The sequence below is a fragment of the Vigna radiata genome, unplaced genomic scaffold (genome assembly GCF_000741045.1).
Source record: "Vigna radiata var. radiata cultivar VC1973A unplaced genomic scaffold, Vradiata_ver6 scaffold_7, whole genome shotgun sequence".
Classification (NCBI taxonomy): domain Eukaryota; kingdom Viridiplantae; phylum Streptophyta; class Magnoliopsida; order Fabales; family Fabaceae; genus Vigna; species Vigna radiata.
In genome coordinates this window covers 1,092,318-1,119,090 of record NW_014543262.1, presented here as the reverse complement: position 1 = coordinate 1,119,090, position 26,773 = coordinate 1,092,318, and the positions used below count along the sequence as shown (strand labels likewise).

Below are 26,773 nucleotides of genomic sequence, written 5' to 3'. Positions count from 1 at the left end.
CCAAGCAAAAGATTGATCCTTACGAGTCAGCTATGTTAACGACACAACTATCTTAGAGAATCCTTCTATGAATCTACGATAGTAACCCGTTAAACTCACGAAACTGTTGATTTCCATTGCAGACTTGGATCTCTTCCACTGAATTACTGCCTGAACTTTAGCTGGATCTACAGATATACCACTAGCTGAGATAACATGCCCTAGAAATATGATAATAACAATATATAAATATATAAATATAATACATGGATATTATAAAATAAATTATAACACTTATTTTGTTTATAATAATTATTTATGAAATGAACTAATCCATAAATTTCCAGGCTATTTAAGCAATGGTTTAAATGGATTATGGTTCAGTTCAATTTAAGTTGGAGATTTTGTAGTTTAACTTGATCCCTTTATTGTAAACCTTTTTAGTGTAAGTTGATATGTTTTGCAGGTATTTTAGACCAGTCCACTAGACTAAGCTCATTTTCAAATCTCAATGTCATGCTTTACTAATAAATACAAATTTTTTTATATAATTTTTTTGTCTAAGACTATAGTGGATCTAATTCCAATATATGCTCGTGAATTTGATTGATTCTACCCATGCATGTGTTGGATGGTAAATTAGAATTTAAATATTCTTTTTAAAAATTTGCAGTCAGGTCTTCCTATTGCAATGACTTCTTACTTATTAGTTTAAACACTTTGCATTGAGACAGATTGAATAAATTCATAATCATATTAAAAAAATACTTAAGAGTTAGTTCTTCACATGCTTAACTCCTTATCACATGTCCAGCAAGTTCTGTTTGGTGCATATATATGGAAGACAATGAAACATAACTATTTATATTTTATGTTTATCAAGAGAGAATGTTTTAACATTACACATAATATCATAACGTAAATGAAAATAAGAATGAGACATAAAATGAAGTGTGTATCCTGATATGAAGAACCATGTTGGCATATTGGAATGACTGATAGTGTGGGATTTAAGGTTGATTGAAATGGAGAGATCAGAATCTGGTTCTGAATTCTGACACAGGAGTGGCCTCCAACTTCCTCGAGAAGATGAAGGAAGTGGACACAGAGACAATATCTTCTGAACTGATATATTATATATATTTATATATATATTCATAGTCTTATGTGACTGTGAAGGAAGCAAGGCTATGTCTGTTTTTATGTATAAAATAGCAGACATTGGTTGGCAGAATCCATGGGAAGAGAAAGAAGTTAATTTAATGATAGAGAGAATTAAGAATGTTATAACTAAGAATGGAAAAAGGTAAAATAAAGGTTAGAACTAGGTTTGTTGTTGATATGTGGAAAGAAAACATGTGCACGTGGAATTGGTTCTCGGTGGAATGCGCACGCGCATTCTTATGCATACATTACATGTGCCTTTCAATCACTTTGTCCGTTTTCTTCAATCCTCTTTTCAAAACTGCTAATTCTGTGCTTTTTTATATCTCCTCTGTAAAAACAATACTTGTTAACCATGGATCCTTTCTTATCCTACCTTCACCTTAGGCATATTACAACCTATATCAAACTCCTTTTAACTTTTAGTGCATTCTGTTTTATCATTTCCTTAATGCTCACATCTCTACTTATAATATTCAACAAGTGCAAATGGTGTGTAGAGTTTTATAGGCTCATCTTATTCTTGTTCATTCTTCATCTCATGTCCTTTGTCTAGTTTCTTGTCTTTGTCAAAAAGTGCAAAAGTCCTAGTGTTGTTGACTCAACTTTTAGGCATCCATCTTATGACTTAGTGTACTTCCTTAGGATTCTCACCTACACATTCCTCAATCTTAGTTTAATTTTATAATTCTTATGAATTCATGAATTTGTTCACTCTTAAATTTCTTTTTTGTTTAATGTATTACTTATTTTTTTTATGTTTAATTTGCTTTCTATTTTAGTAAATTATGTTCAATTTTATCCTTTTTTTATGATGTTGTCTGAATTGTTAACAGAAGATTAACAATATAGGTCATGTGTCAGTTTGTAGTTTTTCAAATTAGAAAAAGAAACTTTGGTTTTTTCTTCCAAATATGCCCCTATTTTAGTTTTTTTTTTAATTTAAAACTGTCCAACCACATTTTGACACGTGTGCAGTGTCAAAATAATGTCAAAAATTGGTGTCAAAATATCATATTCCTTTCCTTAATTTAAAAAAGTTGTCCATGTATCTAAGTCAACATTATATCATGTGTCAGTGTCTTATATTCAAACTAATCCTAATTTTGGTTAAATTTTTAGTTTAAATTTTTTGTTAATCATGTTCAATTCAATTCCAATATTTTCCTCTTTAAATTGAGACAAAATTTAATTTGTATTAAAATTCACATTTTTATTGAATATTTCTTTCATTATTTTTAAATCAACTCTAACTATATTATATTGAAATATAATTATTAGATTTATGTTTGATTTTTCTACATGTAAAAAATAGGGTTAGAGTTGGTTTAAAAATAATGAAGAATTTTTCTTCTAAATTTAAAAATAATAAAGAATTTTCCTTCTAATTTTAAAATCAATTAGAATTTTCCTTCTAATTTTAGTATTCAATTAGAATTTCCTTTTAATTTTAAAAATAATGAAAAATTTTCCTTCAAATTTAAAAAAAAAAAAATTCTTTCAAATTTTAAAAATAATGAAAAACTTTCCTTCTAATTCTAAAAGTAATTAAAAAATTCCATTTAATTTTAAAAATAATGAAAAATTTCCCTTGTAAAATTTAAAAATAAGATTGAAATGAACATAATTAACAAAATTTGGAACTAAATTAACAAAAATAATGAAAATTAGGACTAAATTAAATATAAGACACAACACTACTAACTTGACAAGTGGTACTTACACTAAATTGACACATAGCACAATGTTAAAAAAAATCTAAAAATAAATAATTAAATAAAATATAAAAAAATTATAAAAGCCATGACTGACATTGTTCATCTTTCATTAATAATTTAGATGACGTCGTAAGAAAGGATCAAATTGGACATAATTTACCAAAATAAGAACTACATTGAACATTAAAAGAAATAAGTCTCACATTAAATAAAGTCGAGAAAAATAAGGAAGAAAAAAGTATTTAAATTTAACCTTTTCCATAAATTTCCAATTAAGTTAAAATTTCTCGTATTGGATTCTAAACTCAAAGTTTTTAATTCAAATCCAAGATCATACTTTTTGGAACAATGAGTTAAATGTAATTCAAGTTGGAATATCACAACAGTTTGTAAGAAGCACAACATGACTTAACTCAAAAGTGTCTTCGTTAGTGGAAATAGCAATTCCCCTTTTGATTAAAGTTTTTTATTCTACTTGCAATTAAACTTAGCTTGGATTTTATGACTATGATGAAAATAATGAATCTTGGAAAGAACCACATCATCCAAGATAAGCAAGATAATGTGTATTGATGGCTATATAATGAACTCTGAGTCCATAGTTTTAGTTATTCCAGTCAAAAACACTTTAATCTTATATTTGAATTTATTTATATTTTTGTAACAGAGTATTGTGAGATTTGAGTTATATTCTTACTTTTGAAAGTGAGTGTGTTTGGAATCAAAAGGCATGGAAAAGTTGTCATTGTGTTGTAAATATTTTTACAGTTCTATTATTTAGTTATCATCAGTTAAAAGTCGTGATTTTTCTTTGATTTTAGAGTTTCCATGTTATACTATTATTGTGTATCCTATGTTGATTTTATTTATCTATTAGTAGAATGATTTTCGAGGACAAAGACATTTTATTCATTAATGAGACAGTTTTTCTAACAAGAATGAACGAAGAAGCAAAGAATGAGTTAGTAAACTTCATTGCCATGTCAGAAAACAAGGAAATCAGAAAAAAGAAAAAGGAGAAGCTCACAAACACAAAAGTATTCGAGTTAATATTTGTTTAGATCCAGTCATATCATTCACTTGTTTTTTTTTGTTTATTCCATTTACTTTTCTTTTCCGGTTTAAATCATTTAGTTGTCTCTATTTTTGGAAGGTTTTCCCATTTTGATTCCCGTCTTATTAGAATTCCCAATTGAGTCCCTATAAATGCTAATTTTAATCAATTAAGGCCCTGTCGTTAGATTTAGTTAATGGGATTAACTTTTTTGCACAGCTGGAAGGATACCCTGTTAATTTCTGTGAACGTAGCCTATTTAGAGTTGAAATGTGACATGAATTGAGTCCTATAAGTGCTAATTTCAATCAATTAAGCCCATGTCGTTAAATTTAGTTAACGAGATTAACTTTTTTACACAGCTGGGAGAGGATGACCTGTTAATTTCTATAAACATGGCCTATTTAGAGTTGAAACGTGGCATGAATTAGAGTTGAAATTGATTGAAATTAGCACTTATAGGACTCAATTCATGTCACGTTTCAACTCTAAATAGACCATGTTTATAGAAATTAACAGGTCATCCTCCCAGCTATGTAAAAAAGTTAATCTCATTAACTAAATTTAACGACATGGGCTTAATTGATTGAAATTAACACTTATAGAAACTCAATTGGAAATTCGAATAAAATGGGGATCAAAATAGAATAACCTCCCTAGAAACAACTAAATTGTTTAAACCTTCTTTTCCTTCTATTTATCTTCTCATATCTCAAGTTGTGTTTGTTAGGAGCTTATTTAGCATCACTGAGATCAACATTCTCTCCTACAAACTCACGTAGTAGGTCCTACCATCAACTTCAGAGACATCACCTCTTATCTTAGTCAATGTCACTCTATATTAAAATAAATCATATATTATCCAATTTAATTATTTAAAAATTCATTAGAAAAAGTGAATGCATTAACAAGCAAAATGATTACTTCAAATGTATATTTCAAAGATTTAATATACTTAAAATGTATTAAATTTTGAAAAATATATCTAAAAGCATTTGAAATGTATTTCTATTTTTTATATATATGCTACTCACTTTCTAATTTTTGATTTTTCTAATTATTTGACTTGTCATAATTTATTCACATCTCCAATATATATACAAATTATATGTATGTTAAATAAATATTTTTTAGGTTACACATTTGAATATTTCTATTTATTGTATATTTTCTTTTCACATAATAATGTTTAACACTCTTAATCTAAGTGTTTAATAACATAAACATTTCATTTATACGATAATATTAAAAAAGTTATCTTTTTTATTTTCTTATTATTTATTTATTTTTCTTTACAATGTTTCACTAAAATAATTTTTATTATTACTAACCGTCCCACTATTGATATTTGATAAGTTTTATTCCAATATATTATTCATCTTATTGTATCATTAATTATAAATTGTTTTCTTTTGTACATTTTTAATTAATAATTTATTAAATTATTTTTAAGATACACATTTAATTATTTTTTTTAATATTTTTATTATATAAAATGTTTTGATATTTTATATAGTTAATTTTATTCTCGTGTAATTTTACTCTTATGATTGCATAAATAGTTTTATTTATTATGATATAATAATTTAATATAATTATCATAAATTTTTTTATCACTATCTAATATATATTGCAGTTTAAAAGATAAAAGATCAAACTAAGTTTTAGTTATTATTAATTTAATTTTTATTGTTTGTATAATTTGATCAATGTATTATAATTTTAATTAGTGTACAGGAAAATATTTAGCTAAAATTTAAAAATTTGAAGTAAATAAATATCTAAAATATTTTCTAATTTAAATATTTGATTTTCTTTTATATTTATCAAAATATTTTTAAAATTTATCAATTAAGTTTATATTTGCAAATTTAATAAATATTTTGATTCTTATAAAATTTTATTTTGATATTAAAATTAAAAACGTATCTAGTTATAATGCTTATAAATATTTGATATTAAAAATAATACTTTCCTCTTAATATAGTAATATTGTATTTCAAGTCTTGTATCATTTTTTAAAAAATAATTAATTAATATTAAAATTGCAAAAAAGCATATTCAAAAATAGATACAAGTATATATCCATTATATGATAAAAATGGAAATAAAACAAAAATTTAATACTCAATATGTTTGGATATAAAAATAAATACTTTGTTTTTTTAAATAGATATGGGATACTACTAATCTATCAATAAAGAAGATTGAGTGAAACCAAAAAAACATAAAATCCATAAAAAAATAGTAGCATATATATATAAATGATATAATATGATAAAAATATCAAATTGCACCATAAATCGCAAACCTAACATAATTGAACCAAAAAATAACATAAAAATGATATAATACGATAAAATGCATAAAAAAAATAGTAGGCACTTTGACCCAAATAAAGTAACAACACTGATAACTACCAATTCATACAATTATTTTAAGAGGCCAATTATAAACTAAATGACAATTAACTAGAATTTAGTTCAAGAGAACGCACAGATGACTAAATTACAGTAATTTTTAGTTCATTAAAGTGAAATAAAAGAAAAAGTGAGAGATGATATAATATTCCGTGGGCAGGATCAACAGCTTACAAACCTAGAGGAAATGGGACATTCTTGCCACATTTTATAGATTATTATAAAAATAGGTTGTAGAATTCTTTTACGAAGATTATGGTTAAAAATTCAAGCTCATAGCAGTTAAAAAAATGCAAGAATGCAATAACATCACAAATTTACAAAGAATGAAATGGGCATCTCCTAGAAACTTCAGTGGTAATCTAAATCCTGTTTGAGAAAGTTTCTTAAATAAACTCTAAAGATAAAAGAAAAATAAAATAAGATTAACCTGCCCATAAAAAGTATATTAATTCAAGAAATTAGTTCTATTTTTCCCTATTTTTCATTCATAGAAGAATCCGTAAGAAAGTTCATCCAAACATGTCCCTAGTTATAGTCAATATGTTGAATGCGGCGTCCAAACAAGAACAGTTATAGGATGCCGAGAATTTATTTTTCTCCTACCGATGTTCTCCAATACAAAGACACTCAGGCAAAAGCAGCAAAGATTGACAAACTGAACAACAGCCGTCTGTAAATTCCTATTTAAATACACAATATAATTCCAAATATCTAGTAAGTGGAGCAACAAATGTCTACATAAACTTTTGCATCAACAATTTTAGAAAAAAAAATATTTACATAAATTAAAAAATCACATTTCGGAAAAACAAATAACAAAGTTTCAACACCAGAATTTATACCTAAACTATTTTTACTATATAATAAAAATTATTTCAATTTCTTTTCTTTATATGATCCTTCTATAAATCCAAACAAACTTAAAGAATGCCAAAACACTTGTCATTCAACGAAAATACAGATAAGAAATTAGACACAATACAGTGTATCATACCTTCCAGTCCATGAAAGCCACCTATTCAATTGACGGTAAGCAGAACATGAATCAATCAGTATAACATAGTTGACTTCATCTCTTACTTCAGCAAGCAGATTTAAGTCGAAAATTAGCCATCATAAAACACAACTTTATGAAATTTTGGTTTTCCCAATATAAAGACACTACAAGTTTAAAAGGATTTCTAGAATGGAATAGTGTATGAAGACCACATTAGCAAAACATTTGAAAACCATTATATAAATTAACAAACATGAAAGTACTTATAATCGTCAGCCTCATAAAATCAGTTAACATTTCTGATAGAGTGATTGGAAAAAACCATTTCATATCTGGTTGAGAAAGAAAATAAAACAATTTCCCAGACATATCACTGGGAGAAGAGAAAAACCCCAAAGTGATCAAGAAAAAAATCCACAGCATTGACAACTTCAAAGAACAATTTTAAACAAGCTTGGCAATGATAAAGCAAGATTGGTATTTTCAAGTTAAATGAGAAAACGGAGGGCCCCTGTGTGTTTTCCAGTTGTAAAGAGGTAGAAAAGAATAAAGAACCAAACAAAATACAAACATTCCTCAAAAATGTAAAATCGTGTATATTTTGTTATTTTTAACCTAATCAAATTACATTATTGGTGAATATTTAAAGCATGGCCATCAAACCTGCAAAATAACTGCAAAGATTAGGTGCACACACTGTTAACAGAAGTAAAATAAAAACAATGAAAAAAGAAATGACTTGATATGTTGGCTTTAACCTATCGTCTCAAGGGGATGATGATATCGATATCCTAAAGCACTTTACATACAATGACATTTCATTTTGATGATCACAGGTTAAAGAAGAATGAAAAGGTAAAGTAAGAAACAAATAAAATAATAAAAACAAAGGGGAACAGTATCAGTTAATGATATAAAACACTTGAAGCTACTTGTGAATACCGAGTTGAAGCGCAACGGTCAATACAAACATAAATTTCAAAATATAGTTTGTTCAGCATCCCAAGCTCCTCCATAATTCAGATAAAACGTTAAGTCGCAATACAAAAACAGTTCCATAGGGTTTTTTTAAAGTTAAACAAGTCAAAATACTACAATATTTTGAAACGGAAGAAAACAAGAAAAAGTCGTGGCTAAAACATAACTCCATTTGATATTTTAAATGTTCTGGTAATTCTAGTAAGTAACATTTCATTATAAACACGCCAATTGCATCAGCTCCTTAAACTTCAGAAGAATCACCAGGCCAGTAATAAAATACTGATGCACTTATGAGGAATCTGCAAAAATGAATAAAAAAGCATGAAAAACAATTTAAGTGGAAAAAATGGAAGGGTCCAAAAACCACGCTTTAGCAAAATTGGCTGGGAACTATTGAAAATCAAATTCCAAGATCAAAATTTCGACATCTCAAGGTAATGAGAATATCACAGTTGTAAAAGTTTAAAAAAAAAATCAAAAAACAAAAAAAAAAACAAAAAACTGTGTTGCAAATATAAAGAAAATCACTTACCAAGGAAATATAGAACAGAAAAAAATATGAAACGGTGAGAGAAAACCAAGACCATTTTTTTTACATAGACATGGAAAACGCATTCAAAAAGAATAGGAATCTCTTGCTGCCGTCAGACCTAATCCAGATATTGTTATCTTATCTGGTCAGACAGCATGGGATGTCTGGGGAAACATGAAACTGGAATCAGTAACAGTCCACATATTGAACACCAATGCATGACACTAACATTTAAGCAGGGTGGCTATCTACTCCAACCCAAGGCCTAGATGAAGCACCTAACATGAATGAGCCCATCGCCCACTCTCAACTAAATAGTTTAAGCTTAAAACAATTTTTTATTTAGGTAGGATGCACTAGTTCGCATTGTATTCACAATTGTGCCCCCTTCCTGGGGAAAATCTCAATTTTAAATACAATGCATTTAACAAATTAGTAAAATATGACCCTATCCTCAATAGGCATGCGCTGATGAATATAATAGACATCACTGACGTCAATGCAAACGAGAGATAAGCAGGAAAAAAATAATATGAACAGTAAAGCTTATGCTGTTCTACAGAATCCACCAGAAACTCCGAGGAACATTTAAAGTTTTAACAGATTATATATTAGACTCCCAAAAGCATGTCTTTAAGGGTCCATTTGCTTTTACAAGGAAAAATAATTTTAAAACTGATGCGTTAAAAAAATTATATTCCGGGCTCTAAAGTTGCTTCAGAGTTTTTATCCAGAAGAGAAAATAAATAGCGTATGGAAGAAAGACATAAAAGATGTATCAGAAAATTACAATACATATGTAAGTTTTTTGAGGTGGACTAAAAAAGTTGCTTCTAGCTTCTGGGAAAAAAAATATATACAAAAAGATATATCACAGAATTAACTTCTATTAGCTTGCTTAAACAAATAGGACATATATGCAATAACCTTGAAAATTTGTTGTTTCACTTCCAACCAGAATTTCAGGTAATAAATAAGAGACCAAAATCCCCTCTGTTCTCAAGAAATTGATGAACACAATTCAAAGAGAGTTAGACACAAGCTTCTCATGTAGGACCCTACTATTCCACATCCAAGGGACAACAACATGAATCAGTTTATGACAATATATACATAAAATTAACAATTCTATTTTCCTTTGTAGAGCAAATATTCATAACATACCAAAGAATTTATCAGCCGCTTTTTGTTGCTATAATTAAAAATTAAAAATTCTTAATCAATCTATAAGGAAGTCACATTTCTTCGATTATCTATATATTATTGTATGTCTATTCCATAGTTGATCCAAGGTAATAAAGATATATACTTTAATCAAAACACTGACAAAAAATTATATTACTAAACACACAAAAATTACATTTTAAGCTCCTACATATACACCGTGGATATAAAGTATTACACAATGTGCTGTAGAACACACCATGTCTCTATATTAATCAATAAGAGCTGCCCGACCATTAAGTGGTCATTCTTAATCCAACAGAAAAAAGAATAGAAAACACAATCATTTACATAAGTTATATTTGAGGACAAGAGGTCAAAAAGAGAAAGGATGTAATCTCCCTATTGAATATGGGAACTTTATTATTAACATGATTATAACAAGCTCTACAAAGGAGTACACTCAACAAAAGATGCGAAAAGGTCAAGAACAAAGGAATTGTGAACGAGAAAAAGAGAATCCAAAAGAAAAAGCAAGGAATAAACATCAATGACTATGAATTAAAAACTATAGAAATCATCTATTTGTCCAACTACGACCTATCACTAGTTCATCATCGTTCTTTATTCTCGGTTAGGTACTTTCAACTCCTAATGCACCTTTTTTATCTACATTGCTTTCCAAAAAGATTTCCATAACTACACTCCTCAATCAAACTCCTAAGATATCCGTCTACATTGTCTAAATTCATTGTTTCATCCTCCATATCCAGTGACAGATAGAAACAGCCATAATCCAATCAATAAATGAGAGTGAACACTATAAGATCGTGCTCCAGCATATAAACTCTAGATCACAAGAGGCTACTATTGTCACCTGAAAGAATAAGCAATTTGAGTTCGTGCTATGCAATCAATAAATCCTATTTGCCACACTAGAAAATTTGACAATGTATGCGTTAATGCCCTGTTTGGTGGTGACTACACAGGCTATGTGTGCGATGCTTTAGACTCCTTGGATCCCATATAATCGATTATGACATATATCATTACCGATTACAAGGAATGTACATTAAATAAAATGTAAAAAAAAAAAATCGTAAATGTAAATATTTCTACCCTCTTACTTAAATCAAACAACCTATTTTTCTACCCTATTCCTCATCTATTTCCCTTCTTTTCTTCTTCACCCACCTACTTTATTCTCTGCCAAAACACCGTAAACGATACCAAAAAAGGAAAAACCACTACAGTGCTTTCAATTTCTCCAAAATCTATCCCACATTCCCAGTGACAATTCCATTATGGTACCAACTGATAAAACTAATGCCAAGCAGGAAAACAAATCAAATATCAAAGACACAAATCAATCACAAAAACCAAAACCATACCTAATGCCCCATGTAAGGCGCACCACCACCACCATATTGCCCTCTTCCAGAACCACTCTGCCCTATCTGCTGATTCGGATTCGGATATGCAGCCTGCAACCCCACCTGGGCCCCATATCCACCAATAACACCCGGACTAATATTTGACTGAGCACTGTAGCCACTCTGTACTCCAGCCCCTGCAGCAGGCACACCAGGGTTCACCGCAGCACTCGTTCCAATACTCCCCAACAAATTCAACCCCAACGTCCCTTGCGATGCCAGGAGGGCCGTCAACGCCTGCCCCAACGCCGGATTCAACGCCGCTTGGTTAAACCCAATCCCTGGCCCAGCGGGAGCCATCAAGTGTCCCGGCTGCGCTGCTGCAGCACTACCAACATACGCGCCACCTGCATTGGCAGTATCATTCCTCTGAAACTGAGTCCGCTGGACCTGAGCATTCACGTTCCCGTGTTGCTGCTGCTGCAACTTCCCAGGCTTGGGCCCATCAATCGCCTTCTGGCAATGCAAAATATGCCCCTCAAAGTCCTTATGAGGCTCTTCCAAGGCTCTCTTCGCACTCTCCGGACTCCTGTAAACAAACAAACAAAACCCCTTCGGTTTTCCTGTTAGCTTATCCAGCCCCAAAGGCCCCTCCTCAATTTCCCCGAACCGTGAAAAGAACACGAGAAGCTTCTGCGGATCGAGTTCCGCACCGACGTTGCTCACGTAGATCTTCCTCTGCGTGTACTCCGAAGCCGACGATGACAGCATCGGCGCTGAGGAAGGCATTGCCTGCGGCTGGCTCTGGCTGCCACTGACGGGGCCGATGGACGCCAGCTGGCACGCCGTCATGCGATTGCCGATCTTCTTCTGCGGCTGCTTTAGCGCGTTGCGCGCGCCGCGCCGCGTCTTGAAGAGGATGAAGCCGTAACCTTTCGACTTGCCAGAAACCTTGTCCGTGACGGCCTTGCAGTCCTCGATCTCTCCGTACTGCCGGAACGCACTGATTAGGGTACCCGCGGTTGTGTCCCACCCCAACCCGTGCACAAAGATCTTCCTGTGCACGGGATCCTCGTCAGCCGCCTTACGGATCCGGTCCGCCACGTCGCGGTGATTTGCCGCCGCCTCGCATAGAAGGTTTAAGATCTGGTCCTTGCTTAAAGGCTCCAGAAGCTTTTCGATCGGGTCGTCATCCTCGTCTTGCTGCTGTTGTTGCTCTTCATCGTCTTCTTCTTCTTCCTCCTCCTCCTCCTCCTCCTCTTCTTCTACTTCCTCTACTTCTTCTTCCTCCTCTTCTTCCTCTTCGACTTCCTCGTACTCGGGTGGCGCAATTTGGGGTTCAGGTTGGTGATGTTTGAGCGGAGGTTCAGCAGATTGAGAAGATTTGGGTGCTACCTTTCGCTTCTTCCCCATAGGCGATTTCTCAAGTGTAGTGCAGAGGGTGGCACTAGGGTTTTTTCTGATGAGGATTTTGGAATCAATCGCATTCACTATGACATGATACTCTTGTATATATTTATTTATTTATATTTTCTATATCTTTTTTTAGCCGCCACAATTCTTTTTCTATTTTGCTTTCCCCGATAAGAAAATTTGAGGGGATGGTATGGACTCAGCTTTCCTCCTCTTTTCAAAACTTTGGTTTTCTATTTCCATAATTCTTTCCTCCACATAGAAAATAATATTTTATATTTTTTATACCATATCATTCAAAATATATCAAAAATACTTTGAATTACATTTTCTATAAACATTCATAATATATATATATATATGTAAATTTAACTTTATTAAAATAAAATAACGTTATCATGTGATAAAATAGATAATATTGCAATTTATATATCTATAACTGCATAAATATATGCAGAAAGATTCACTTTTCTAACCACACGTTTGATTTACATAATTTTTTAACAATTTTATTTATTAATATATTTTATTTTATTATTTTATCTTTTAAGTTTTTAAAAATATTTTTTAATTTACTATTATAAACGTAAAAATACTATTTTAATATATATCCTTCTTTACCAATTTTACTTTTTATCAATATATTTTATTTTATTATATTAATTTTTAAACTTTTATCCATTTATCAATTCAGCAGGAGATAAATTCATCTCATGTTTCTTTTATTTTAAATTTTTATATTATTTTAAAAATAATTTTAATAAATTTTATTAAAAAATATCACATAATAAATTTTAAGATTTTACGCTAATAAACTCAGTTAAAAATTTATTAAAAAAATATAAAATTTTATTAAAAGAGTATATAAAGATAAATACGACTCGATATATGTATATATATTTAATTAGGAAAGAGAGTTATCATTTTATGTTAAAATTTTCTTCATATCCTCATTTTGTGCTTTCCATTTCCATGGCCTCAAAGATAGAAGCTACTCTTGTAAGCACCCCCTCTGACGCTCCCACTATGTGAGTTCTCCGTTTTACCCTTTTCTCCACTTTTTCCCTCTTTCTCCTTTGTACATTTTCATCCTCCAATCTTCTTTTTCTGCAATTGCAAAACCCCCTTGTGGCTGGCTTATTATATGTTCTGATTTTCTCAGTAATTATGCTACAACCCTGAAAAGCGCGTGTGTGTGTATATATATATTATCTAATTAGGTTTTAAAGGTTGTAAATAAATGTTAGCTTGTTTTTAGCGTAATGAAATATGAAATCATACGACCATCAAAACTACAACGTTGTTCGTAGGCTTCATTTACAGATGATTGTATGAAGACATATGCTCGTTTGAATGTTAAAGTTAGCTATTTTATATAATCTCTTAATGACTCTGAGTGTGAGCATTTGATAAAATTCCATGTATTCTGTGGGACGTGCTGGCGTTTCCTGCATTCTTAATCGTCCTATCTTTTTAATTATTGAGGCAGGAGCAGGATATGATACGGTGTTTTTCTTATGTGATTTTATATTTATTTATTTACGGTTCCATGTATTCACATCCTTTCTCTTGTATTATGTGATTAATAGATTTGACCAGATCATTAACAAGGAAATACCTTCTACTGTGGTATATGAGGATGATAAGGTATTTTCTGATTCTCGATAGAACCCCTTACTTCCCTTTTCTTATTGTCTTTCTCTCTTTTCCGAATGTTTAGGGATGCAATTATAGATTGAGGATATATATATATATATATATATATATATATATATATATATATATATATATATATATATATATATATATATATATATATTATACAAAATAATGTTTCAAATGCCACACCTACAAGTATGATAACTTGAGAAGTTTGATATCTAAAGAAAAAAATAGTTTGCTATACAAAAGCACACTTATACTCGTATGTTGTCTTACGAAGTTTTGCTTTCTTTTGTTTTCCTAATTTCAATGAAACTTCGAATCTCATTGTTTATGAATCTTGTTTATTCTCCAGAGTTTATACTTCTTGTTGATCAGATAAACAAGTATAATGGTTTAACCTGTGTTCCATATTAAGAGAAACCGAACATTGGGATTCTTTGTTTGAATTGAACGACTTAAAAGGGAACTAGTTTAGTTTTCTTTCTGGACTGTGGATTCTTGCATAGGTCTCAAGTTTAAAGTTGAAAAAGGTTATGAATCAATTTGTATGAGCACTTAATTTCCGGCTTATCAATTGTAGACAAAGGAGTATGGCCGTATTTTGCTTTGGAATTTTTGAGTATATTATGATATAGTTTGAGATGGTTTAAAGTAAAACAAGTATTGCTAAGTTGCAAAAGTAGACTTGAGGCAGTTTTTCTAATTGCATCTCTTGTTAAAATGTTAACAAATTTCTTAGAAGTCTGGTTTTTGGATAGACAAATGTTAGTAGTTAATATGGTTTTTGGTAACAGGGGGATTTGAACCTACTTAGAGGTATTTTTTGGCTAGCTTAGTTTTCAACATTAGCTGATTTTGTAGTCAAGTTATTTTATTTGATTTAGAATCACAATATAGAAATTGATAATTCTGCCAACTTTTATTGTCTTTTTGACAGGTTCTGGCCTTTAGGGATATAGCTCCACAAGCTCCTACCCATATTCTAATCATCCCTAAAGTTAGGGATGGGTTAACTGGTCTATCAAAGGTATTTGTTACTAACTTTTTCTTGTCCTGATTATGTTATCTCAGATGTTCATTTTAAATCATCTATATATATACGTGTACTAAATATGCTCAATACATTATTTTTGTATATACTCACAAATATGTTTATATTTATGAAAATGACATATTATAAAATTCACATTTCAGATAGTTCTTCTTCAGTATCAGCATACTAATAGCATGGAAGGTTTATATTTCTTGGTGTAAAATACAGTGCAACTTGTATACTTATCTTGTATTATTGCTTTGAAGTTACTTGAGTACTCTGTGACTCGGCAACATTTTCTTTCTTTGAATCCTTCAAAGTTTATCCTAACGTGCCCACTTAACTTAACACCGATATCATTTACTATTTTTGATAAAATGGGATGTATGATTTTTTACCCAAACTATTGTTTTAGTATTATTTTGTTAAATTATTTATGTTAATACTAAATCTTTGATTGTGCCTCCTGTCTACCAGATCCTCATTAGTACATAGTTTAGTGCCTTACTAAGGCACTGTGATTTAGTTTGCCATAAAATATGGTTTGACTTGTATTTGAAGTCAGGCTTTTACAAGGATTCTATCTAGAGATACATATGTATGGTTTTCGAAGTCTATATAACTTTTCATTCCATATAGAGATACATCTTGTCTCATGTAGCAAGTATTTCCTAGATCACCCCAAATGCGCAGGCAGGAAGTAGAGAAGAACATGTAGTTTCATCTGTAATGTAATAATTTCAATAATTAGTAATATCTCGTAACTCAACGGTGATGATAGTCATTAGTCAAAATTATTTTTAAGAAACTTTTATTTATTTATTTAAATTGGCAAATGAAATTGAATGTAGAACCTTTCTATGCCTTAGATGATCATGTTCAAACTATCTGTGGTGTTGTTCCTAGGCTGAGGAGAGGCACTGTGAGATTCTTGGTCGCCTTCTGCACACCGCTAAGCTGGTTGCAAAGCAAGAGGGTCTTGATGATGGCTTTAGAATCGTAATTAATGATGGGCTAGATGGGGGTAAGTGTTCTTTTCATGTCATTGCAGGAACATGGTGTGTCCTTGTGTCCAACACCTATCGTACCATACATCGACGCACGTATGCCACTCGTATGAAATGTTTATGGGAAGTGTCTAATTCAAAAGACATTTGACATAATTTTGACATAGTTTTTACATGACTCAAAACAACGTTAATAAGGATATATATATATATATATATATATATATATATATATTGATTTTCTAAAAACTCAAACTTATAAACTCATTGCATGTAAAAATATGAAACAAATCTTATATCGATATAAATATTAATTGTAGATTGGTTTTGGCAGGTCAAACAGTTTTTCACATTCATCTGCACCTCATTGGGGGACGACAGATGGGCTGGCCCCCATTCTAGAATACGAAAACATTTATAGTATGAGCCATGTATATCATATTATGCCTCTGCTCAAACCTGAAGTACTGGTTTTAAATGACTTAAGAGTCTTGTTGCACCAAGAAACCGTGTTATGAGTTAGATGAACTATATTAGTGATGTTTATGCTAAAATTATATGGCAAAGATGTTTATGGTTTTTTATTGTTGATGATGTTATGCTTTATTATAATTTATGCACCAACATAAGCAACATCTTGTTTGTCAATGGTCAGATACTGTTGTGCACAATTTTTTTTTCTACATGTGGTAGTGAATTTGAGTTTATGGAAGTTGTTCAATCTGATACAAACTTGAAATTATTAATTATAAATCCCAATTTAGTTTGGAAGTTTTATTAGAAAAAATCGAGACACTAAACCACGTAATCCTTTTTGTTTCCTCAATAGACACAATTTGATCTAAAAATAAAATTCATGAGATTATTATAGTGTTATTAGATGAATTTCCAGAAGATAATTCATTTTAACAGAAAATTTAAAATTTTTTACCATAAAAACGTACTTGAATAGAGAGTATTTTAAAATAAATTGAAAATTTCCATATCTATAAAAGTAATTTGATTGTCTAAAAAATACAGAATTTCAAATTTCATATGAAAAGAAAGAGTAAAAATGTAAAATTTTATATTTTTTCTAGTTTTAAAGTATTTTTTCCTCCTTATCTTCTCTATATAACTTCTTTTAATTAAAATTGGAATCAAATTAAATAAAAAGAACTGAAAAAATACAAAATATGACATAAATTATAAGAATTCATGGTTGAAAGGGTGGTGGTGATCTTCTTTTCCTGGTGAGCTTATGCCACTCATAATTAGTCCAAAAAAACAGGTGTTGAAAAGAGCATCCATGAAACATCAACTCCTAACCAACTTTGTAGCTCCATTTCCGATGCAATTTTGTTTGATAAAAAGTCAAAGTTTGCATCAATTTTTGGTGAGTCATCAACAACATCTCTCTACTTATAAACGTATGTTTTCAGAGGATATGATAAATGAAACTAAAACTAGGGTTTCATTCTCCATGCCATGGCTTCTATTGTACTTCTTCTCTCTTTGTTTGTTCGTACCAAGAACAGAAGCCAAGTTTCTACTATTGCTGCTTCCTCTTCAGATAATAGCCGAGATAAATCAGGTTGGCACGTGGGAAGGACAGAGCAAAGAGAGAATGATCTAGGAATTGGGTTGGAGGAGATTATGCAAGAGCCAAAATTTAGTATCCATTTGATTTAGTCAGAGATTCATGAATTATCATTCTATATAAATAAATTGTGTTCTATTCTGTTTTTTTTTTCTTGTCCCGTGTTTCTATATGTAACATGACACTAATTATAGATAAAATTGTTAAAAATTAGTTTTAAGGCTAATTTAATTTTATACTATGTTTAAATTTTTAACACATTTTTTTACATCGAGACATATATATTTTAAATGTGAAACTAAATATTGATGGGTGATCCAACAAATAAGAAATTTTGTTCAAATAGACTCTAATATATGATTTTGATACTATGTTAGAAAATATACTTTAAGCTTAATTTAATCTTACAAACCCAGTTTGTAAGGTAAAATTGATACTCACTTTTATATATATATATATATATATATATATATATATATATATATATATATATATATTATAAATTGATCTAATCTTTGGTTAATGTGAGATTTCCAACAACAAAAATTAATAATATTTATCAATATTTGCTATTACATAAATAAAAAACCAACATGTAAAGACTAATAAGTATTATAATTATTCATCTAAAAGGTTTCATTGTACATAAATCAAGATAAACTAAACAAAAGCTAATTAAAGCCAAACATAGCACACAACCCAACATAACTAGCTAATAACACTTCCAAGGACTTCTTCCTACACCTCTAATAGACCAAAATAGCCTTCAGTTCATTTAAAAAAAAAAAAAGTTGGTAAGTAGTAATTTTTGCTTACCAAATTTTAACCATTCTCATTTAATTCTTCACTCATATATGTCGTCCCCCTGCACCTCCTCGTTCATATCTTCTCCTTATTCTTCACTTTCTCCATCGCTTCACTTTCTCTCTCTCTTAGTTGTCCTTGTGTTCTCTCGTGTCCATTATGGTGGTCCTTTGTGGTGTGGTGATTTGTTGGTGTGCTGGTGGTGGTCCTAGTGTTCTTCATGTTCACGGAACACAAAATAGAGGTGGTCCCTTGTGCTTTTCTTTGTGAAGCAACATAAGTTCATCTTTGAAGTTTAGAATCAAATTGGTTATCGAAATCCGTTTAATATTCTGAAAAAACAAAGTTCACTAAATTTCAAAATCCATTGAGGCCTTCAGCGAATTTCGAAATTTGTTGAAGACCTCAACAAATCCTGATAACCTTCAACGAACTTTGAAATCCGTCAAGCAACAGAATTTGAATCCATTGAAGGCCTCCCCAGATTTTAAAAAATTTTAATTTGTTTTTCGAAGTTTATTAATTTAATTTTTTTTTTGTAATTTGTTATATTTTATAATAATTTTTTAGGTATTATTATTAGGATTATAATGAATGATGTGACGTATTGAATGGTGGATATTACATTATAAGTGATTATATCGTAAAATGGAAGGTTATCCTTTCGGTATGGATTCCCATGTAAATTCTAGTTTCGTATAAGATTTTTCTTCTTTAATTAATGAAGTGATGAAAGAAGATTATACAAATAATTTTATCATTGATTAAATATTTCCTTCCTATGATGAGTTAATTGAATAGGTGAGAGAGATTACATTTCATCTTGGATTTGTTGTGGTAACTATAAGATCAGGCAAAACCATCAGTGAACCTGAAAGGAAGACGTTTGTCTTGTTAGGATGTGAAAAGAGTAGAAAGTATAGGAAATACAAACTTGATGTCAAACCGAGTATATACAACATAAGAAAATGTGTGTGTCCTTTTAAGTTGAGGGGCAAGCCATATTTTAATGGAGGCGAGTAGGTATTGAAGGTAATATGTGAATATCATAACCATGATTTGATAAAAATTTTGGTGGGTCATCCTTTTGCTGACAGGTAAAATCCTAGCGAATAGTCATTACTTGTTAATATGACTAAGACTAAAGTAAAGTATACAAATATTCTATTGACTCTAAAAGAAAATAATGATTATAATGTCACAACAATCAAGCAAATCTATAACATAAGGTATACATACAAATGCTCATTGAGAGGGTCGAGAACTGAATTAAAGCAGTTGACGATGATGTTGGATCGTGATAACTATATCTATTAGACCAGATGTGTCGAGGAATCCGAGGTCATAAGTGACCTCTTTTGGACACATCTTTATGTAGTGAAATTGTTGAATTCATTTAATGTTGTCTTCTTGATGGATACGACCAACAACAAACAAATATTGGTTGCCCTTGCTTATGATAGTTGGTGTGACACCTACAAGGTTGACCTTATCAATGAGCTTTGCATTCTTATCAAGTGAGCAAAAAAATAATTTCACTCGGGCTTTGGAAAGGTTTATAGATTTATTTATGACATCTGAGGGCGATCCACATGTGATTATTAATGATAGAGACCCGACTTTGATAAATGTCATTGACAATGTTTTCCCTAAGTTTATTAGTTGCTATGTCGCTTCCACATTCTGAAAAATGTCAAAGCCAAGTGAAAATGTTAATGGTTCTATTGAGGCATGGGATATGGTCATGGAAGCATGAGAAAATGTCATGGATTGTGAACAAGAGTCCATGTTTGGTGAGTATGTCGATCACCTTCAATAAGCTTATAGTTCATGGCCTTTAGTTTTTGAATATGTTAATTGTACTTGGATTATTCCATGTAAGTCACACTTCATAAAAGTCTGGACAAACGGAGTTATGCATTTAGGTAACACAGAAACAAACAAGTATGATTTAATGTTATTTTATTTAGTTGTTTATGTTATATATTTTATGATATTGTTCATGGCATTTCTATCAAGGTTGAGTCTACTCACTAGAGCCTCAAGAAAGTATTTGGTATAACTATGGGGGAGCTTTGTTCATGGTTGGATGTTATTCATAACGTCATCATCCAACAACATAATAAGATAAATGCGTCCTTTGAAAAAAGTCTTAATTTTGTGAGTGAAGCTTTTAAAGGAATCAGATATAAAAGACTTGTTGAACATGTATTTAGATGTGCTTTAAGACTTATTGCTAAGGAGTTTGAACGAGTAAAGCATATAGGATTGGACAGTGGAAATTGTGGATGCATTTTGAGATGATCTGACATGTGCTTGTAAATTGACACAATATGACCCTAGGTTGATACCTTAGGTTGAAATTCATATCATATGGACCAAATTGAGCTTTTCAGATATTGTATCAAATGAATCACAACTAGAGTTATGTATTCAAGGTGAACTTGATATGGTTCAAGAATGTTTCAAAGAGGTTGACATTGGAGGAAAATTCAACATCAAGTAAAAGTTACTTGAAATTGTTTGTCCTACAATGACATCTATGGTACCTCCATTGCATAAAGTTAAAACGAAGGGTGCACAAAAGAATAAACTTCAATGAACTAAAAGGTCTCAAAGTGTGAACCCTCATATTTTGAGCACGTAGATGCCTTGCACTAATAAATGAAATATGGGAAAAAACAATTACAATCGAAGGCTAAATCTATGCAACGAAGGAGAGTACTCAATATAATCAGTTTCATCCTATTTGTCACCCAAACATTCTCAATGTTGTTGATATCGTGGTTGATGGTCATAGTGGTTAAAGATGCTTTGCTACATTGTTAATGTTGGGGGAAAAGTCATGGCCTCTTATCCGACCTGACTTGTATAAAGAACTTAGTTAATATCGTGATGAATACGTAACACTAATGGAAAGTTATGAGCAAATGAAAGCACTGAGGAGGTCTTTGCTAATGTAGTCACAATCAGTGGTACATGTTCCTATGTTTGACACTTTACTTATTATTTGTTACCTTTTTCTTTCATAACAATTTGTTTCATTCCTTACAGGCTAATGCTAACAAGTGGATGATTATTCCAGACATTGTTATGTTATTGTTAATCGATATAATGTCAGCTTAGTTTGTCTATCATATGGTCAGAATTATACGATCTTCCCACTACATAGCACACCACCTTCTAATATAAGACAACATCGATTAATATGTATATGATAAGTTCATGGATGCCATTTCGTACAGGTAATTTTATTATTCTTTACTTTCATTTCAAAATAACTTCCATATATTAATATTAATTCTATAGGTTCACCTACAAGAAGGTTGTTCGTTGCCCAAAGTTGACATCATATCTTCAACCCACTGTTATCCTGAGGCACAAACATGGTAATTTTTTTATACAAGTAGGATGCAGAGATTTATACAGTTGATGGGTCTTACTACTACTTATGCTGACTTACTTGAACCATGATATTTGTTTACTTTGAAGATATATATAAATAAATATGGGTAGTTATTGTTAACGCATTATAAAGTATCTCAACAAACATTTATACCTAAAATTCATTACTAATACCTAAAATGTCTCAACAAACGTTTATACAAATGTCAGTGAAGCATCTCACCAACTTTGATCCAATCAGAAAACATACAGATGGCCAGAAATTGGCGAATGACTCGATATTACTCATATGGGCACCAGATGGTTCTATCACATATGAGTCCATCGAAATTTGACATGACCTTAGTAGGCTGGAAACCTATCTCCTTGTCACCTACCGTGTGACCCAAGGTTTGTCTTTATTATAAGTAGACAACACACGCCTTCTTCCTATCCCAAGGAAGTGCTCATAAATCCAACTTTGAAAAAATTAATTAAACCTTGGTCAACAACGAAAAAAATTAAAGGAAATCAAACTGCAAAAATATATGTGTACTTGTGAAAGAATCAAATATCCAATCACTTGCTTTGTCATAACAAAATTGGCATCTTCGAGTTGCTCGTACATGTGGGCTAGTGTAGCAACTCCCCTGACATATCTGTCACATGCGTGCCAGTCTCTAAAAGTATCAAGTACGATACACAAATTGATGTGGCACTGTTACTCGTGAAAATAGAGCATTTAACTAGATGCAACAAGTATGCTCGTGTGACGCATTTCCACTACTATTGGTAACAACACTCATTATAAACATCTCTTAGTCAGTTCAACCTAACTTTAGGATCTTGTGCTTCTCTTATCTCAATTCTAGCCCTCTCGTTATCCACATCCAAAAATTCAAGAATAGCATGTCAAACTTTTTCAAATTCCTGATCATTAATAAGATGAACAATTATATTAAAAATCTAGAAAGAAGACAAAAGAAATTTTAAGAATAATTTTAAAGATATAAAATATCTTTATAATATGAAACTGGATTATTAGAAAATTATTTATAATTCAAGTTTTTAATAAAATACTCGAGTGTTATCTTCTAGCAACTATATCTATTACTCTTTACCTCATGTTTTAGAGCCTTAAAATTACTTTGAATATGCCATTGCAATATCACAAAATAAAGCTTCGGAACATTTTCCCATTACAAAAAATAAAATCCAAAACTTAATTATATGAAAAGGAGGATATGAAAAAAAAATAAATAAAAGATATGGAGGGGTGTATAACTAAAAAGTGGAGTGTATTCAGCAATTGTCTTATGTTAGTTCCTAAAACCTTTTAAGAACTTAAGAAGAAAACACTTTAAAACAAATTCTAATAGGTCAAAATGGTTATTCACTACGGTGTTACAGATAACTAAACAGTAAGAAAAATGAAAAGAAAAGTAAATTGAATAGAAATATATTTATAATTACGAAATATTTCCTTACTTGTCTTTATTCAAATTTTTTGAAAGGATTTTATTTAGAAGTTATACTTACTTACTATGAATGATCAGTTAGATAATAGATCGCATGCAAAAACTGTAGTTATTGAAAAAATTAATAGTTAATATAAAATAAATAAAAAACACTTTTAAACAACTTCAGTTAAACTCCTTATTAAAAACACTTTACAAATTTTATATTTAAAAAATAAAGGTTTAAATCATTTAAGCGTTTCTATTTTTGTTAAGTATTTCCAATTTTGGTCTCATTCTTTTAAAATTCCCCAATTAAGTCCTTATAAATGCTAATTTCAACCAATTGAATCCTTGCCGTCAAATTTCGTTAACGGGGTTAACTTTCTGCACAGGTGGTAGGCTGACGTGTCTAGTTACTTAAACGTGGCATATTTAGAAGTGAAATGTGGCCCCTGACCACCACCTCTCAGGCCACCGTAGAACCGTCGTTCCTCGCGTAGCACAACAACACCACCGTGAAGCATCTTCGCGAAGGTGCAACCCAAATCACCGTTGCGAGTTCATCTTCTTCCTCAGGCCTCCAATATCCTCCGCGACTTCACCATTTCTTCTCCTTCACCACAAAACCACTACACCTTCGTCAGACAACCATCAACCTTCAAATTGTCTCCAGTTCACACTTAACACCTAAACTGCGAAACCTCATTACGAAGAACCCTAAAACCCCAATCGCAAATTTCATTCTCAACCGTGAGCTTCATCTTTTTCCCTATGCATCAAGCCTGCAAAAGGAAACCCAAAAATCACAGTACCAGGGTCGTTTTCTCCTCCACCAAGAATCCAATTTGCGAAGAACCTGCATCAGAAAACGCACCATTGCGAAAGCACCAAATCAGGATTGCACCATCACCTTCATCTCAAACCAAAACCTTCAAGGAAAGTCAAATGCAGAACCAAAACCTTCTTAGTCGCGGACCAATGATATGGAGTTACAGGGAAGTTTTGATGGTTGGCGAGAGGCGAGAATCCACGACGACAGCAATAACGACCTTCTTCTTTGCTGGATCTGTTTTTTTGCAAGTGATTTTTGGTTTGTATTGGGTTTTCGAGTTCAATCCCAAAGGGAAGCTTTTTATTATTTTTCTTTTAATTTTGGAGACACTGGCCTTAAAAGAAAGGCAACCGCCACTCTTCAAAGGGGAGGGGGTGTCAACACCCAATTTCGTCCGAGTAATTAAATAATAGGACTTGTTTTTATTTTTGTTTTATTTTATTTTAATTTAATTTAATTTTATTTTTTGTTTTATTAATTTTTGTTTTACTATTTAGTATTTGATTTAGTTTTTTTATTTATTATTGGATTTAATTGCAAAAGAAAAAAAAAGGAGAAAACGAAAATTGAAAAAAAAGAAAGAAAAAAGAAAATGAAAAGAAATAAAGAAAAAAAAAGAAATAAAAAATTTAAAAAAGTTGGTTTGTCGTCTGTGAAAAGGAAAACGGTTTTTTTGAAAAAGGACAAAGCATTTGGGGTGGCAGAGGCGTTTTGGTGGAGGCAGAGGCGTTTTGGTTATTTGGCATTGGCAATTTGGCAGGGGGCTACTCGGAGGGAACATAACAGAAAGTATCCTCCCTTAATCTCCATCCTCCCATCATCTCCAATGACATCCATTATTGACCCTTTCTTCTCTGATACCTCCTTTGAAGCAATAGACCATCACAGACATTAGGACCCTCACCCTCAACCTTCCATTGGCACAAAGCCGCCAAGAACAGAGAATCCTTTTTGCTCACAATGCCATCATCCTCGCTACACCTCATGACCGAACAGAATTGATCACATACACTCGACCTCCCCTACTCCTCTCAGGCGTTAACCACTCACACCACCACCTTCACCTATGGGAATTACACAGCCAAATTAAAAAAAAGGGGAACCACCATTCTATTCTACCGGAACCAACCACGTTTACCATCCTCTCCCATTCTCATCTTCGACAGAGCCATCTTGGAACTCCAATCTTCATCCCATCATCATCACCCATCCTTGACTAAGTTCCTCCATCACGAAAATACCAAAACCAATATTCAGAACACAGAAACAGAAACAGGGAAACAAAACCAAACCAAAACAGAGAAGAACTCATTCCCCATTTCCTAACTTCCATCTTCACCACACTTTCATCACCATCACACTAACCCATCTCAATACCAAAAAAAAAACAAACAGATAGCATATATCAGATGATATGGGAGTAATTGTCGAGATCGAATTCTAAGTTCAAATGAAAGGGAAAGGGTTTTCATGTTGAGAAAGGTAGGGTGATTCCACTGTCGTCATTCATGGTCACCTCTGTCAGCGGAGAAAATTCCAGCAACCATTGCAGTGATCACTAAGAGCTTGCGGTAACGACTTACATCCTCGGAGATGTTTTTGGCAAGGCATAAACTGGCATAGAATCGCGGACATTGGTGACCGTCTGCATCGCCGAAGTGGGGACGATAACCCTTGGCTTTTGGGTCGTGCGAAGAAAAGAAGGCATAGGGGTTTCTGTTGCCGTGGCCGGCGACAACACCCGATCTCGTTCGCGACGGCGAGGGCTTGGCGCGACGGCTGGTACGGTCTGTGGCGGTGGGTAGCGCTAGCAACGGGCTCGATGGAGAACGGTGACCCTTACGGTGGCTGGAGAAGGGTGTGACGCCTCCGATTCGATAGTGGCAGCTAGCTCGACGGAGGACGACGGCTTTGACTTCGTGGCTCAGGTGACGAGAGCTGCTGTCGGTTACGCCGTTGAACTTCGGCTTGTGGCGGCTGGTACGGTGGTGGCCGTTTGAGCGGAGGCTGAGTCACGGTCATGGATGCTTTCGTTCAGAGGAGAAGATGAAGAGGACCCTGGGTCTGGGTCTGGAAGCTATCCTTTGCACAAATGAAATGAAATTTGGGAAACCCCTAATTTCTGTTAGGGTTAAGATGATTTGGGCCTGGCTCTGGGACGCATGCCTTCTGCCCACCACCACTGCTTTCCCATTCGCACTCCCTAGCCAC

General features: G+C 32.0%; 2 protein-coding genes across 4 annotated transcripts; one reads left to right on the top strand and one right to left on the bottom strand.

Annotated features, from left to right (window-relative positions):
- Nucleotides 1–7,907: 7,907 nt before the first annotated feature.
- Nucleotides 7,908–12,892, bottom strand: LOC106753906 (UBP1-associated protein 2A). 3 transcript variants are annotated; one of them, XM_022777699.1, is made up of 2 exons: nucleotides 11,404–12,892; nucleotides 7,908–7,998 (listed from the first exon to the last, which is right to left on the bottom strand). In XM_022777699.1, the coding sequence occupies exon 1, from the start codon at nucleotides 12,796–12,798 to the stop codon at nucleotides 11,404–11,406; it is 1,395 nt and encodes a 464-aa protein (XP_022633420.1). In that variant the 5' UTR covers nucleotides 12,799–12,892; the 3' UTR covers nucleotides 7,908–7,998. The 3 variants fall into 3 exon arrangements, with proteins under 3 accessions (XP_022633420.1, XP_014491274.1, XP_022633421.1); XM_014635788.2 differs by lacking the exon at nucleotides 7,908–7,998 and adding an exon at nucleotides 8,265–8,615 and having other exon boundaries at nucleotides 11,404–12,891; XM_022777700.1 differs by lacking the exon at nucleotides 7,908–7,998 and adding an exon at nucleotides 10,545–10,889.
- Nucleotides 12,893–13,707: 815 nt separating this feature from the next.
- Nucleotides 13,708–17,159, top strand: LOC106753801 (14 kDa zinc-binding protein). The gene is made up of 5 exons (XM_014635658.2): nucleotides 13,708–13,826; nucleotides 14,388–14,445; nucleotides 15,401–15,490; nucleotides 16,403–16,520; nucleotides 16,838–17,159. Exons 1-5 carry the CDS (start codon nucleotides 13,726–13,728, stop codon nucleotides 16,903–16,905), a joined length of 435 nt encoding a protein of 144 aa, XP_014491144.2. The 5' UTR covers nucleotides 13,708–13,725; the 3' UTR covers nucleotides 16,906–17,159.
- The last annotated feature ends 9,614 nt before the right edge of the window (nucleotides 17,160–26,773 follow it).

What these genes read in the sequence shown, in the direction of transcription:
- LOC106753801 (XM_014635658.2), top strand. Translation starts at nt 13,726, where the DNA reads ATGTTAAAATTTTCTTCATATCCTCATTTTGTGCTTTCCATTTCCATG. An exon ending in TGGTATATGAGGATGATAAG is followed by an intron (nt 14,446 to 15,400) that starts GTATTTTCTGAT and finishes TCTTTTTGACAG; the next exon opens with GTTCTGGCCTTTAGGGATAT. An exon ending in GGTTAACTGGTCTATCAAAG is followed by an intron (nt 15,491 to 16,402) that starts GTATTTGTTACT and finishes TGTTGTTCCTAG; the next exon opens with GCTGAGGAGAGGCACTGTGA.
- LOC106753906 (XM_022777699.1), bottom strand. Translation starts at nt 12,798, where the DNA reads ATGGGGAAGAAGCGAAAGGTAGCACCCAAATCTTCTCAATCTGCTGAA.